This window comes from Bactrocera latifrons, unplaced genomic scaffold (assembly GCF_001853355.1).
Source record: "Bactrocera latifrons isolate USDA-ARS-PBARC rearing strain unplaced genomic scaffold, ASM185335v1 scaffold_20, whole genome shotgun sequence".
Taxonomy (NCBI): domain Eukaryota; kingdom Metazoa; phylum Arthropoda; class Insecta; order Diptera; family Tephritidae; genus Bactrocera; species Bactrocera latifrons.
The window spans coordinates 668,610-683,070 of NW_017535519.1; the positions used below are offsets into that span (position 1 = coordinate 668,610).

At 34.3% G+C, this 14,461-nt stretch overlaps 3 protein-coding genes across 7 annotated transcripts; 2 read left to right on the forward strand and 1 right to left on the reverse strand.

The window, feature by feature from the left end:
• Positions 1-3,918: 3,918 nt before the first annotated feature.
• LOC108968039 (glyceraldehyde-3-phosphate dehydrogenase) lies at positions 3,919-5,255 on the forward strand. Its single transcript, XM_018931789.1, has one exon. It carries the CDS (start codon positions 4,022-4,024, stop codon positions 5,018-5,020), a length of 999 nt encoding a protein of 332 aa, XP_018787334.1. The 5' UTR covers positions 3,919-4,021; the 3' UTR covers positions 5,021-5,255.
• Positions 5,256-8,656: 3,401 nt separating this feature from the next.
• On the reverse strand, positions 8,657-14,460 carry LOC108968031 (nuclear nucleic acid-binding protein C1D). Of its 3 annotated transcripts, none has more exons than XM_018931771.1 (3): positions 14,389-14,460; positions 9,070-9,327; positions 8,657-9,015 (listed from the first exon to the last, which is right to left on the reverse strand). In XM_018931771.1, the coding sequence occupies exons 2-3, from the start codon at positions 9,292-9,294 to the stop codon at positions 8,788-8,790; spliced, it is 453 nt and encodes a 150-aa protein (XP_018787316.1). In that variant the 5' UTR covers positions 9,295-9,327; positions 14,389-14,460; the 3' UTR covers positions 8,657-8,787. The 3 variants fall into 3 exon arrangements, with proteins under 3 accessions (XP_018787316.1, XP_018787317.1, XP_018787314.1); XM_018931772.1 differs by lacking the exon at positions 14,389-14,460 and adding an exon at positions 9,357-9,459 and having other exon boundaries at positions 9,070-9,298; XM_018931769.1 differs by lacking the exon at positions 14,389-14,460 and having other exon boundaries at positions 9,070-9,350.
• Positions 9,643-14,171, forward strand: LOC108968030 (KH domain-containing, RNA-binding, signal transduction-associated protein 3-like). Of its 3 annotated transcripts, XR_001993302.1 has the most exons (7): positions 9,643-9,906; positions 9,964-10,085; positions 10,146-10,489; positions 10,546-10,629; positions 11,055-11,134; positions 12,082-12,359; positions 12,873-14,171. XR_001993302.1 is itself a non-coding variant. In XM_018931768.1 (6 exons), exons 1-6 carry the CDS (start codon positions 9,747-9,749, stop codon positions 12,117-12,119), a joined length of 828 nt encoding a protein of 275 aa, XP_018787313.1. In that variant the 5' UTR covers positions 9,643-9,746; the 3' UTR covers positions 12,120-12,720. The 3 variants fall into 3 exon arrangements, 2 of the variants coding, with proteins under 2 accessions (XP_018787313.1, XP_018787312.1); XM_018931768.1 differs by lacking the exon at positions 12,873-14,171 and having other exon boundaries at positions 12,082-12,720; XM_018931767.1 differs by lacking the exons at positions 12,082-12,359; positions 12,873-14,171 and adding an exon at positions 11,360-11,689 and having other exon boundaries at positions 9,653-9,906.
• Position 14,461: the final 1 nt, after the last annotated feature.

Below are 14,461 nucleotides of genomic sequence, written 5' to 3' on the forward strand. Positions count from 1 at the left end.
TAGAATTTATTTTTTAAATTGTTTTAACATTATGAATAATCGCATCTGTCGATCTTCTTCGACCACTATAGTAATTTTAAAATACAATGTGGTTTGAATTCAACTCGAACAAGCAGATAAAAATGGATGCTATGGATTTTTTGTTAAAAGGAACTAAAGTGAGATATTTGCTTCTGTGATTAAGAAATTACCACTCAAATTAAATGTTTCTATTATTTATAACTCAATTAAAATCAGTTAAATATTTTTTTTAGAAATTCTTCGCAAATTAAAAATAATAATAATAATAATAATATGCAAGTTGTCATTATTGTTTTCTACCAAAAATTCGATTAGCAGTATTCAAATATTATATACATATTCACATGTTTAAAACAAATTTTGCCATTATTTGCATACAAATAAAGTAATTTCAATTGTTTTTCTCATCAACAACTTTAACGCCATGATAATTAAATTTATATACCATTTATTTACTAACATTTTTTGGTTATGTACGATTCTCAATTGCAAAAATCAGTTGCGTCTTCAATTATATATTTATTTTTATCAGTAAAAGATGCCTGTTGGCAACAAAAAGTAATTATAAAAAAACCACTACAACACTTTAAGACTAAAAATATTAAAATTAAAGTACTTAAATTTTTTATATTACGAAAGTGAAAGAATGTTTAGGAAAAGTCGTTTCGAAATTGAAAAATGTTGAAAAACATCTTGCCAAGCGTATATTTAACGAGATACGGCATCAAACACAGAAAAGCCCGCATACTTTAATTACTTTTATTGCAAATACACTAGCATTGTTAATATATTGATATTGATTATGCTTCGTCCACATTTAGAGAGATGTGCATAAAGGCATCAAGAGATTAATTAATATGGTTCTACGTAATTTAATCGGAAATTTGTAAAAAAAAAAGTAAAGAAATATTATTTAATTAAAAATAAACTAATTTTAATACACATCTTCAAACTAAATTTATAATTTATTTTCAAATATTTGTGTGTGGTAAGTTTGTAGTACATTATTCAAAAAACCCTAATAAAAATATATTATATTTTTGCAATCTTTCTTAATTTGCGACACATATTTTAATTTCATATTGCTTTAAAGGGAGGAATAAAAATCGATTTACAAATGAATAGGACATTGAATCGAACAGCCATAGTAGAGCAACCAGAGGGAATTCAGTAAAATGTGGTGCGTACCATCATTCTATAATTAAAGCGGATTGCAAAGTTGATGTCATATAATCTGAACACCATTATTAGTTAAGGAGTGCTAAAACGGTTTAACAGCGTATACATGTCTGAGAGGTATAAGCATCTCAATAAACCCCAGTCACTACAGGTTTAAGAGACCCATAGTATGAGAATAGTTTTATGTGCAATAGGACTATTCTGCGAATGCTACCTGAAACACCGCAGTATTTGCTTATAGATTGCGTAACAAACTGTAGTCCTAGGAACCAGCCCCTGGAATCCATATATCCACAGCGCCTAGCATGATCCTCGAAGGAGCATAATGAACTCCTCTCCAAGCAGTTCCTGCTAAGATGTTTTCGCAGAAATCACCCTTGCAGTCATCTGCTTGGAGCGGAACCGCCTCCTAGGAACATCAGGAGGTCATTCCTTGATCACGTCGACGACATCGAACAATACGTCGACAGGACCTCGGACGCTACAGACTTCCGACAGGCACTGACCGCCATTCACAGTGGAGCCATCAACACCYTCACCGACTCCCTCCCCGTGAATGGCGTACTTGGAGTCAAATCACCATCCATAGCAGACGAAGAGCTCAAGTTGCCGCGAGAAACGCGAGTGACCCTTGCGCAACTTCGTTCTGAATATTGTAGCAGGTTAAACTCCTACCTATCCAGAATAGCCCCAGACATACCCAACGTATGTCCTGCATACAACGAGTCTCCGCATGACACTGACCATCTCTTTGCATGCCCAACCAACCCCACCCATCTAACACCCTTTTCCCTCTGGTCCGACCCCGTCGAAACAGCACGTTTCCTGGGCCTCCCGTTAGATGACATCGACGACAACACAGATGGCTATCACCATCCCAACGGGGACTGATAACCGTTAAAACAACAACAACAACATCCTCGAATTTATAAGCATGCTGTACTTATGTGAATCCCTGTGAAATAGGGGAGGGTTAAATTTACCATGGTGCAAAGCTCATTAAATTTATACTTATATCTGATCATCTATCAGCCAAGATTAATTCCCCAAAATAATTTTTTTCACTTGGTAGTAAGCAAGCAGAAAGTCACCATTATCGAACTCCGGTGGCTCCCTCTCTGCACATATACCGACGAGTGAGGTATGGGAGGGAAGCTAGCTTCTTTACGGATGGGTCAAAGCTTGGGGGGAAGGTTGGTGGAGGGGTCTACTGTCGAGAGCTCTCCATCAAATCTAGCTTCAGACTTCCCGACTGTTGCAGTGTCTTCCATTCTGAGGTTGCAGCCATCAAGGTAGCAGCAGCTGCTCAAGATAGTTTCTACCTTCAGGGAAGTAACCATTCACTCAGATAGCAGAGCGGCGATACTAGCCTTGAACTCATTCACAGTGCGTTCAGGGTTGGTCGAAGAGTGTCTGGCGTCACTGTCTCTGGCGGCAAGAGCTTTTATTATAAGACTTGTATGGGTACCGGGCCACAGCGGAATCGCAGGTAGCTGCAAAGCTGATGAGCTAGCAAGGAAAGGCTATCGGCAGAATGGGAACGGGTGGGTGCTCCTGCGTCCTCTTGTGTCCTACTACTCGATAGCTGGGCCTCGCGGCTGCTTGGTCAGCGTTGGTACCTGCGCGGTCGCGAAAGTCTTTTGACCCAAAATAGATCGCCGGAGATCTAGTGATCTCCTTGTCGTCAGTAAGGCTCGCCTCTCATTAGTGATGGGGCTCTTGACGGGCCACTGCCCTATTGGCATACAAGCTGTAAGACTGGGAATATTACCGGACGCTGCTTGGAAGAAGATGCGGTAGAAACTAGCCAGCACTTCCTTCTTGACTGCCCTGCTTTTGGGAGATCAAGATTTAGATACCTGGGGGGCACATACCTTCAGACATCCCACCGATCTGGCGTGCATAGAAATTAAGCGCCTCTGCAAATCTGTACTGGCTACTAATTACAAAGGACTACATTAGTCCACGTGGATTTTTGATCAGCCATCCAACCTAACCTAAGCAAGCAAATCTATATCTAGGAAACTATATAACTTTATAAATAGTTAAACATCAAGCAGAGATAAAGGTATTGTCGAAATTTATTTAAACTGAAATCTTTGAAGTTCTTTTTTTATCTTCATAAGAAAAGTTAAAGAAATTTTAGTCTTCACTACATTTCGTATTCATGTTATGTTTACAACAAATAAGAAATACGAAATGCCTGTATTTATTTTTTCGCAATGACTGCTGAGCTATTTAATTATTGAATGCAAAATAGAATATGTTTACAAATTAACGAGTAGCTGTTTTATTAATTTCGTATAGGTTCGGTTTTTGGTACAATCAAAACTTTGGTTCGTATTTATAATGTATAAATATAGTTCGTAACCCATCTTAAAGTAACAAATAAATTATTTCATTAAAAAGCGAGCTTAGTTCATATTCTCAACGAAAATAATATTAACATTCGTAAAGTAATAAACATTTGTATAGTGATTAAATGCTGTTTGATTTAGAACTTGCCTATGCATATTGGTTTTTGCTGTGTTGGCAACACTTCAAAAGCTTTCACAGAAATAATAGTACTAGCCGTTCTACTCCAACAAACGAAAAGTTTAAATTGTTGGAAAAATAATAGCGCAGCAATTTGCAAAACTTGGTGGATGAATTCGAATGCCCTTCAAGTGACATTGAGGATAGCCGGTATGCTTTTTCTCTAGCATTGCTTTACTACGGGTGAATTACAGTTCTCAGTTGTTTCTCTGCTGGTGAATTGAACGGTAGTTCTTTTCATAACTTAAATAATTGAAGTCAATAAGCCAAGTGTAAAAAAGTGAAGATGTCCAAAATCGGTATTAACGGATTCGGTCGCATCGGTCGTCTGGTACTACGTGCCGCTGTCGAGAAAGGTGCCCAAGTTGTTGCGGTCAACGATCCCTTCATCGATGTAAACTACATGGTTTACTTGTTCAAATTCGATTCGACCCATGGTCGTTTCAAGGGCACCGTTGCTGCTGATAACGGAGCACTTGTCGTCAACGGGCAAAAAATCATTGTCTTCAGCGAACGCGACCCAGCCAACATTAACTGGGCTAGCGCTGGTGCTGAATACGTTGTAGAATCGACTGGTGTCTTCACAACAATCGATAAGGCTTCTGCTCACTTCAAGGGTGGTGCCAAGAAGGTAATTATTTCGGCACCATCTGCCGATGCACCAATGTTTGTTTGCGGTGTCAACTTGGACGCCTACAAGCCTGACATGAAGGTCGTATCTAATGCATCTTGCACCACCAATTGTTTGGCACCTTTGGCTAAAGTCATCAACGACAACTTCGGTATTGTTGAAGGTTTGATGACCACTGTACATGCAACCACTGCCACCCAGAAGACCGTTGACGGTCCCTCAGGCAAACTGTGGCGTGATGGACGTGGTGCCGCCCAGAACATCATTCCCGCTTCAACTGGTGCCGCTAAAGCTGTAGGCAAAGTTATCCCTGAATTGAACGGCAAACTGACTGGTATGGCATTCCGTGTCCCAACACCAAATGTCTCAGTTGTCGACTTGACTGTACGTCTTAACAAGCCAGCTACATATGACCAAATCAAGCAAAAGGTTAAGGAAGCTTCAGAGGGTCCAATGAAGGGTATCTTAGACTACACCGATGAAGAGGTAGTATCTACCGATTTCGTCAGTGACACACACTCGTCTGTCTTCGACGCTAAGGCTGGTATTCCCCTGAACGATCAATTCGTTAAGTTGATCTCATGGTACGATAACGAATTCGGCTACTCCAACCGCGTCATCGATCTGATCAAATACATGCAGAGCAAGGATTAAAGTGGATATGAGAACAATTTATTAAAACAGAAGTATTGCAGCTCGTATGGGTTTAATAAACATATACACACAACAGATCAGCAGCATTTAATCCCAATAAACGAATTAAAGTCGACTTTACTTCTGTAACAATTGAAAATAAAGTAGTATGCATATGTTTACAACCAATTATCAGATGATCCAACTGAAATAAAATTATCTCTAATAAATGACACGTTAAGTAAAACGAACCAAATATGATTTTTTCCTTCGAAAATTGTGAAACAAATACACATTAAAATAGAAGGGAGGGGTCGAAAGTGGGCATTATAATAAATATTAAACATATTGTTACATTTAGCTCATATTGTTCTGCTTACTTTATTTTAGCACGTAGCTCGTATTATGTAATGCATTGACTATTAAATCATAAGTATTTCTGCGCACATACAACTATGTATGTAAAGAAGAAGTAAACGAGATAGTATAGAGAAAGGCAGTGAACCAGGAGAGCGATTCATTTTATCAGCAATAAAGCTCCTTAAATTGTATTTTGGCGAGAGAAATTCGACATATAAAAAGAAGAAATAAGAATTGTTGAAAGTCCTGTCGCAACTAATGTGAAGTTGTCCACCACAATGCACAAAATTATTAATTTTTATCTTGCATCTTCTATATTGTTCTAATGGAAACTTGCAGTTTCCTAAAATTATAATCAAATATGTCTATGTACAAATTATCTGATGATATGTTGTAATTCCTGTTATATGTAAAATATAATATAAATGTTATAATCGAAATTTTAACACTTCTGACGTTTTTACTCAAATATTGGTCAATAATTGCATTGAGGTTTTGTTGGTAAGAAAATAAAGTCTGTATTTGTCTACGTACAGAAAAAAGCTGCATTTGTACATAAATATGTGCACGTAAATGCCAATTTTTGGATTCAATGATTACAAAACTTTTTTTTTTTTTTTTATAATAATGTAGACACGCCCCCGGTGTTTATCAACTGTCCCATCAAAGATCAAAATATAGTATTTATACGAATGTTAAATATGTATATAAATATTTTCTTTGTATAAATACTATGTGACCTGGTCTTCGGAAAGGGGGTTTAGGTGTCAAAAAATCTTAGTTGATTCGGATGGAAGATGAGATGCTTTTCACGTGATAGAATCCAAAAAGTCATAAACTAGTTTTCGCACGTTAGCTCCCTTTTCGTAGACCAGGTCACATATATGTACAGTCATTAAATGTATTTATGGAAAACATTTCTGAATTTACTTTTCTACATAATTCAACGATTATTTAGATAAATAGTAATTTAAATTTTAAACAAAATGGAGATTGAAAGGGAACTGAGTACTACTAAAATGCATGTAAACTTGTATATACAGATAGGTATGATGAAATACATAGGACAATATCGAAAGTAAGTATACTTATATGATATTATGGCCGTTCATATACATACATGTATGTATGTTTATAATTCTTGTGTTGTCATCAAATATGCGCTTGACTAATATGTACTTTTATTTAAAACATACATATGTATGTACATATATATGTGCATACAAGGTAGAGGTCAAAGCCAGAGGTCAGATATACATACATTTAATGTAATAAATCTCATACATATATATGTACATTAGCTTTCCTTAATGAATTTTCGCTTGTCGAAGGAAAGTGAGAGTTAAAGAAAATTATTTCAAAAAAAATAAATGTTGTGTGTACATCTGGCAAATGAACAAAGAAATAAAAAGCAAAAAATGCCGGCTTCTATATATGTAAGTGTTGTGATATTAAATACTCGTCTTCTCGTTATTTGTGTGACCTTGATTTTGTTACACCACACACTTGGTATAAGTTATTTAAATGGAGACATACCTCCAAATCTACACAGGATTTATTACGTATATCTGCCGCAAGATCAAATAGGTCAAATTCACAAAGAATTTTGTATTTATGTATCTTTTTATATAATATACATACATAAATATGTATGAATGTATGTATATATACACTTATATAAATTACCGGAAATTTCATTGTTGTATACATACGTACGTAAATATTAATATAATATAATTATATGACCATATGTATATAAATAATATATGTATATATACATATATAGTGTCGTATATATGTATGCATATAATTACAATGAAATGTATGTATTTCATCATTACTTGTGGGACTTTCTCATTGACCCATTTCCAGATATTCGGCTATAAAAATGCAATTACCATCTACGTATATTCGTGTTGAGTTGATTTCTTCTTCCCACCACAGCCGGTTCTACGACCGCAATTGACTCCGATTTTATTCAAGGCCTTTTATTTCGGTGATCTAACCCTTTGTGAATCAGTACATACACAGTAGTAAAGGTATTAGATGAATACTTCATGTCGTCCTACATACCTTTCAGAACACTTATTCAGTTTAGACTTTCTTATTTTACACTCCTTAATCTCTACTTGTTATAATTCAAAATTAATTTTTTTATAAATTTTAATTTTAAGTATAACTAGATGACATATAATACTTTAGCAAATCATTATAATCTCAGTGGCACTTTAGTGGACTTAAATCTTTGTTAATCTTCAAAACTTAAGACTATTAAAGATGGAGATGAAGCATGACGCGATGTATAGAATTGATATTGCAATTGTTATTAGTTTCGCAATTACCTCTTTTATTCGTTTTGAGTTGATTTCTTCGGACTTGGAACACAAGGGGTAGTAGATGTAATTACCACATCAGCCAAAATCTACTCGGACTTTATTCAAGGTCTGTTATTTCGGTGATCTAAACCTTTGTGAATCAGTAGATACTTAGTAGTAAGATGAGTACTTCGTGTCGTCTTAGGACATTTTCCTCAGACTTTCTTAATTTACACTACTTAATCCCTACTTGTTATAATTCAAAATTCATTTTTTTTTTTATAAATTTTAATTGTATGTTCCATAATCTCAGTGGTACTTTAAGGGATCGTCTCTTCGAGAAATCGATTGCATCTTCGGATAGTATACACTATAATAAACAATTTTGAAATCAAAATTTCAATTATTACAATCGCTACAGCGTTTCTTGTAGAAAGGGAACAGAGTGGGGAACATAGCGACTCCAATCTTTAAACGAACTGTTCTCAGAATGGTGTTTTTCAAAACGGTTTACAATCTCAAAGGAAGATACATATCTAGTTGAAATTTGGAGAGAATATTTCAACGTCATTCGCTATGAAAGCTTTTAATGGGGTATTCTAGTCTAGCAATTTGAAAAAATTGAAATTTCTTTTTTTCATAATTCGATAGTCTTGATATTCAAAAATATTTCCCTAAAAGGATTTTTCAAAACTCAAATTATTTTCAAAGTTATAGCCATTTTAGTGGAGTTGCCAGAATCGATTCTTTACATATGTCTAAGGCACTCTTCACTTCCTGTCTTAGACCATGTGTCCTAACAAACATCAAGCATTCTTTTAAAGGCGAGCTAAAATGAGAAGGGGAATCATCTCTCCCAAGGATTGTGCGCTGCGTTTGGGACCCGCCACGTAAAAAACAGCACACATGAAAAGTAAGCGGTGTCTACGCCATTAAAAAGTTTATAAGTATATTTATTTATCAAAATAATGAAAAGCTCTAATTAAGTGTTAATATAGTTCGAAATTGGAATACGTCTATATATTTAAATTTTTTTACTTATCAGCATTAAGATTTACACAAATTTTCTATTATTAAGAAAAAGAAATTACATTTAAATTTCATTACAATTTATTAGGGAATTGTAGAGGAAGTTATGACCGTATCCTTGTTCATCTCATTATTGCTGGAGTTTTCAGTAAGCCTCTCTCCGTCTTCATCAAATCTTACATGCAGGCCATGTTTAATAAAACGTCCAGCAGCGGCTTTATCTATCACCGGTCTTATGGTATTGTGCTCATATATTTGCTTATCGCGTACAATAGTTTGACGCACGCGGGAAAGTTCATTTTTTATGCCATGCTGTAATTGGTAAACAAAGTAATTTATAAGATGGTTTTGATAAATATTGGCTACCTCATTAGGATCATCTCCTCGTAGCTTAACATGCATCCAATATAATGAGTTGATTGCATATGCCAGATAATTATCTAGTTTAACTTTTTCTTGTGTTGAAAGTTCATCGAAATCTTTCAAATCTACGGCTGTGCTAAGGCTTTTTTCTATTTTATCCAAGGCACTTGAGAAATTGTTCACCGTTTTGGTAAACTTATCATCATTCCGCAGCTCGCCAAAATCCATGATTCTATTTCAAATTTTCAAAATAAAAATTCCCTACAAAAATATGTAATTCAAAACAATACTTAGCAAATTAACCATAAAATTCTCAGCTGATTTCGTTTTGTCAAACTTAAGCCCAAACTAGTTCTACGCAATAATGTGTATACATAATCATGAAATTTATGTAATATTAGATTTGGTTAATTATTTCATAAATAAAACGAATTGTGGAAAAAAAAAATGCAAGAACCAGTTAGATATACACATTTCACTACTTAAATTTGTATAATACAGTTTAGCTTAACGTGTTAGCACTACTTAATTACGTTGGGTCTATCCAGCCCATAAGGTTTTGGTATTACTCTAAATTGATTAGGCATCACTGGTAATTTTATCCACATAAGTTTGTTGTATATGAGAGTTTCTTTTATGTGTAAAAGCTTGCAGAAAAAGGTTTCTTAAAAACTATTAAAATGGCCAGTAATTTTAATGAGGAAGGTCCAACACGTAAAAATGAGGAATATGAAGGTCCTCGAATTAATGGAGTTGCTCAGAAGTTTCTTGCGGACCTGAACGAAGAACGAGAACGCTTAGGTAGCGAATTTCCTTTATGTGTTCAGGTCATTGACGAAGGTATACGCTGTAAGTAGGGTTATATGCGACCGACTTATCCAAAACTTACAATTTTAGCAATTGAACGAGTGTACACAACTGGTCGAATTCCAGGCACTGAATACTTGGCTGATGTGTATAAACAAAAACCAATGAAGATTACTCAAAAAGTGTTCGTTCCTGTTAAGCAATATCCCAAGGTATATAATATTGCATACTCATAGAATTTAACATATTTGATAATTTTTTTTTGGTTCCAGTTCAACTTTACAGGAAAATTATTGGGGCCGAAGGGTAATTCATTAAGACGTTTACATGAAGAGACGCAGTGTAAAATTATTATAAAAGGCCGTGGTTCAATGCGGGACCGTAATAAGGAAGAAGAACTAAGACAATCAGGTGATCCTCAACATGCGCACCTAAATAGAGATCTCTTCATAGAAATAAGCACTGTAGCAACTCCTGCTGAGGCACATGCACGAATTGCTTACGCTTTAGCAGAAATACGTAAATATCTTGTACCAGATAAAAACGATGAAGTTTCACAAGAACAACTGCGGGAACTTATGGAAATAGATCCAAAATCTGCTGAAACATATTCAAAGTAAGTTTCCATAAGATAATGTTCATACGGTAATATTTAAAAAAAAAAAATTTCAGGACGGTGCTTAATAAGTTCTCGACTGGTGAAGGTGCATCTAAATTTTTAAATCTAATTAAGCATCACGGCGCTTCCCCAGAGAGGTAAGTGTAATCGATTTGTAAGAAGATTGTTTAATGTAATGGACGCTTGTATATGCTTATTTTCTTGTTTTTTCAATAAGATCATCTTTTAGGTCAAGACTTTGTAACAGATATGACTGGTTTGTTTAGTAATATATTTAGTCGCCATATTAAATAAAATTTTGTTTTTTAAATGACTATGGAGTAAATTTCTTGGTGTACTTAAAAAATTAACGAAAGTTCACAATTTTCACAATAGTTGGGTGTACGAAACCGTAACAGTCCATGATTTTTATCCGACTATATGCTGTCGACTATCCCACAATCTTCAAATGATATCCATGAGAGCATTTAATAAATAAATTATTTTCATTCCTTTTTGAAATAGGCAACTCCTTCGAACCTACTTTTATAATTTGTTAAAACTTACTTTTCTCATATTTCAGTTTAGAGGAACAGTATGAAGAAATAATTGAATATCAACCTCGAATCCCAAAGCGTACTATTCCAACTCCATATATAAAAGGTATGTTGTCTACAAATAAGTACTTCAGAAATTTTTGCTATACTAAGTATTTAGAGTATATATATGTATATGTATATATATATATATATATAATGGCGTGGGTATTAATAACAATGCAATATTATTTATTAAACAATCAAAGATAAAAAAATTGAAAATTTCTTATAACTTTGTATATAAAATAATAATTTTGAAATAATTAAGTAAAAGTTATCCCATCAACAGTGCCTATAAAACGACCACCAACTACTCTTATTGGATCTGGATTTAAGCGTACACGTGAGACTGCAGTCAAACCTTATAAACCAATATATCAAAGTATTATTAGGAAATACAAATAAATTTATGATGATATAAAATCTTACAGAATCAAACATTGTAATCATAACTAACTACTATTCAAAAAATAATATAAAATTCAAACATAAAATCAATATTATATTAATCACTACATTTTCGCAATAAACTGAATATTGATAAAATTAATGTAATTGTATGTCGTCTAGAATTTGTGTGCAAATAATAATAAAGAACAATACAACTAATAATAGTTTACATTTTATCTGAATAACTTAACAAAGTTTATAATATTATAAAAAATATTCATATAATACATAATACTCTTACTTCAATCATGTTAATCTGTGTTACTGAAATAAAACAACAAAATTGAATAACTTTCGAAATTGATAAAGCTGTTATATGTATATAAAAAGTTTCAAAAGATAAAATTGGCTAAATTATAATGTAATAATATGTTAAAACAAAAAATTGTGCGAAACGGAATTGCTCATAATGTAGTTAATAAAATTAGGGACTTGAAAATTCTATAATTTAATAACATTAGAGCTAGAATAACCATACTCAATTTTATACATACGAATTTTTGTTATTTATGAAAAATTTGGTTAAAAATATTAACCAGTTTTTTTTTTTTTTGTATATAGTCCATATTGGTAAACGTTGCAAGTTGGATTTAATATGAAAGTATATAATGAAAAAATATAGTAATAGTAGCGTGTTGTGGCACAGGAAGTTCCTAAACCACCTATTAGAACGAAGGAATACATCTTAAATTTTCAACAAGTTTTACGAATGTAATCGCCCTTTTCAACGTCATCGATGAACAAAACTCGGACAAATAAAATTTTGAGATACAACTCAACGAGATAATGGAACATTACAATAAAAAACATAAAAACTTTATTCGATTTTCGATGGTAAAGTACGTAATTATTTAGCAGTTTCCAACAAAAGTTCTTTGAATGATAATATTTTTAAGTTTTGTTTGTTTTTTCTATTTAAACCACAAGAAAAAAGTATTTATAAAGTTTGCATTAAGTTCAGATTTTAGTAACGAATATTATACGGTTGGGATCATGTTAAAGGATATCGGATATTCTCTATTTTATAGAAAGCTGCACCAGATGTTGAATCCATGTGGAAAATTCGTTTGAAACTAATTTGAAGTTTCATCTTCACAGCGTACTTTCCTAACTAGACAATCTTGTTTGAGAATATATAATTTCATTAAAAGTAGTTGCAAATTTTAATTCCAGTTGTGTAATTATTGCGTTTGTACAGTAATGTTTTTTTTTTACTGTTTAGTGTTTTAAGAAAATGTTTAACATATCGATACCAAAAATTTATATTTTAATCATTATAAAATGGTTAAATTCGGTTAATTATAATTTTAGAGACAGAAATCATATCTCATATTTTTTCTAATTTAAAATAGAATTGGAAGCATCAGTACACCCCGACGATGTTATATATCATAATTTGAATGCACCTCTCAGCTGAGTCCCAGTTGAATAGAGTCAACAATTTGGATCTTATCCGAATGAAGATAGAGAACTAACTTGGATAAATAATCAACATGGCAAATGTTAAACAAGATCTGGTCATCTGTTACAAATGCTTGAAGAGCATATAACCAAAAAATATATGTGTTAACATATCGAACTTGGACCTGCGTAGTTCTTGTCAAGTGTCCTGTGAATCAAAAATATGATGTTGATAAATATGAATAAATCATATCTCAATTTGTGTTAAAAATCGTATTTATTCGATTATTCTAACAAATGTATTCGCGAAGACATATAAGTGTGTCGCTAAGCAATTATATACTGCGGATTCGGTCAAGTGGGCCATGGCCTCGTTTGAGAAATTCAAGTCTCCGGGTGTGGATGGATATCGAAGGTGCTTTTGACAACACATCTCACATGAGTGTAGCCGGGGCACTGGAAGAAAGTAATGTGGCAGCACCGGTGCGTAGATTGATAGAGGCCGTACTGCGTACCAGAATTGCTGAAACCACAGTAGGAGATACAAGGCTTCGTCTTGGCAGAACAAGAGGCTGCCCACAGGGGGGTGTGCTATCACTGTCTGCATGTCGGGCGCAATGCGCACTTGTCCAACGGCAGCATTGGGTGTCCTGCACACACTTCTGGGTGTGGCAAAGGCAAGGTAATCTCGTCCAACAGCAGCTTTGGATGTCCTGCTTGAACCTACACCGCTTCATTTAGTGATCGGTCAAGTAGCCAAGCACACACTTCTGCGTGTGGCAAAGGCAAGGTAATCTCGTTCCAAAGGATGGAAGTGATAAGTGACAATATACTATTAGCCCTCCTCCAGAAGGATAGCATTACTAAAACTGTTAACTTCACGAAGAAGTTTAAGGTTACCCTCGGCAGCAAGGGTGGCTCGAAAACGTCGGAGGGAATCGCTGCAGGGATCGAGGGTTCACGCACCTAGCTCTCCATACCTATGGGAAGTTTAACGAGCATTATCCAGGCAGAAGTCTTTGCCATAAGTCAGTGCATAGAGATAAACCTACATCACCACTATCACAATGAGCGGATAACCATACTTAGCGATAGTAAAGCGGCACTTAAAGCGATCTCCTAATACGGGATCAAATCGCTACTAGTGCGGGAGTGTAGACAACGGCTGAACAGCCTAGCAGAACGAACCAGGTGCACCTAATTTGGGTGCCTGGTACAGCGGTAAGCCAGTGATGAACTGGCTGATGATGAAAATGTAATTTGTAAAATCTGAAAATAAGTTTGAAGTTCAATTTCGATAAAAAAAAATTTGATTAGTTATACTGGCAGCACTGATACACATATGTATTGCGCGCAAGAAGAAATGTAAACAAATCATTTATAAGAAACAGATATTAACATAAAAAAATATATTAAAATAATGAGAGCAAAAAAACACCTTGTATTAATTGTAGTTCGAATACGTACCCATTGTTAAACGCCGAGAACTTCTATAATCTGGGGCAAGTACTGCCAAATTAAATAAAAAATGCTTAAAATA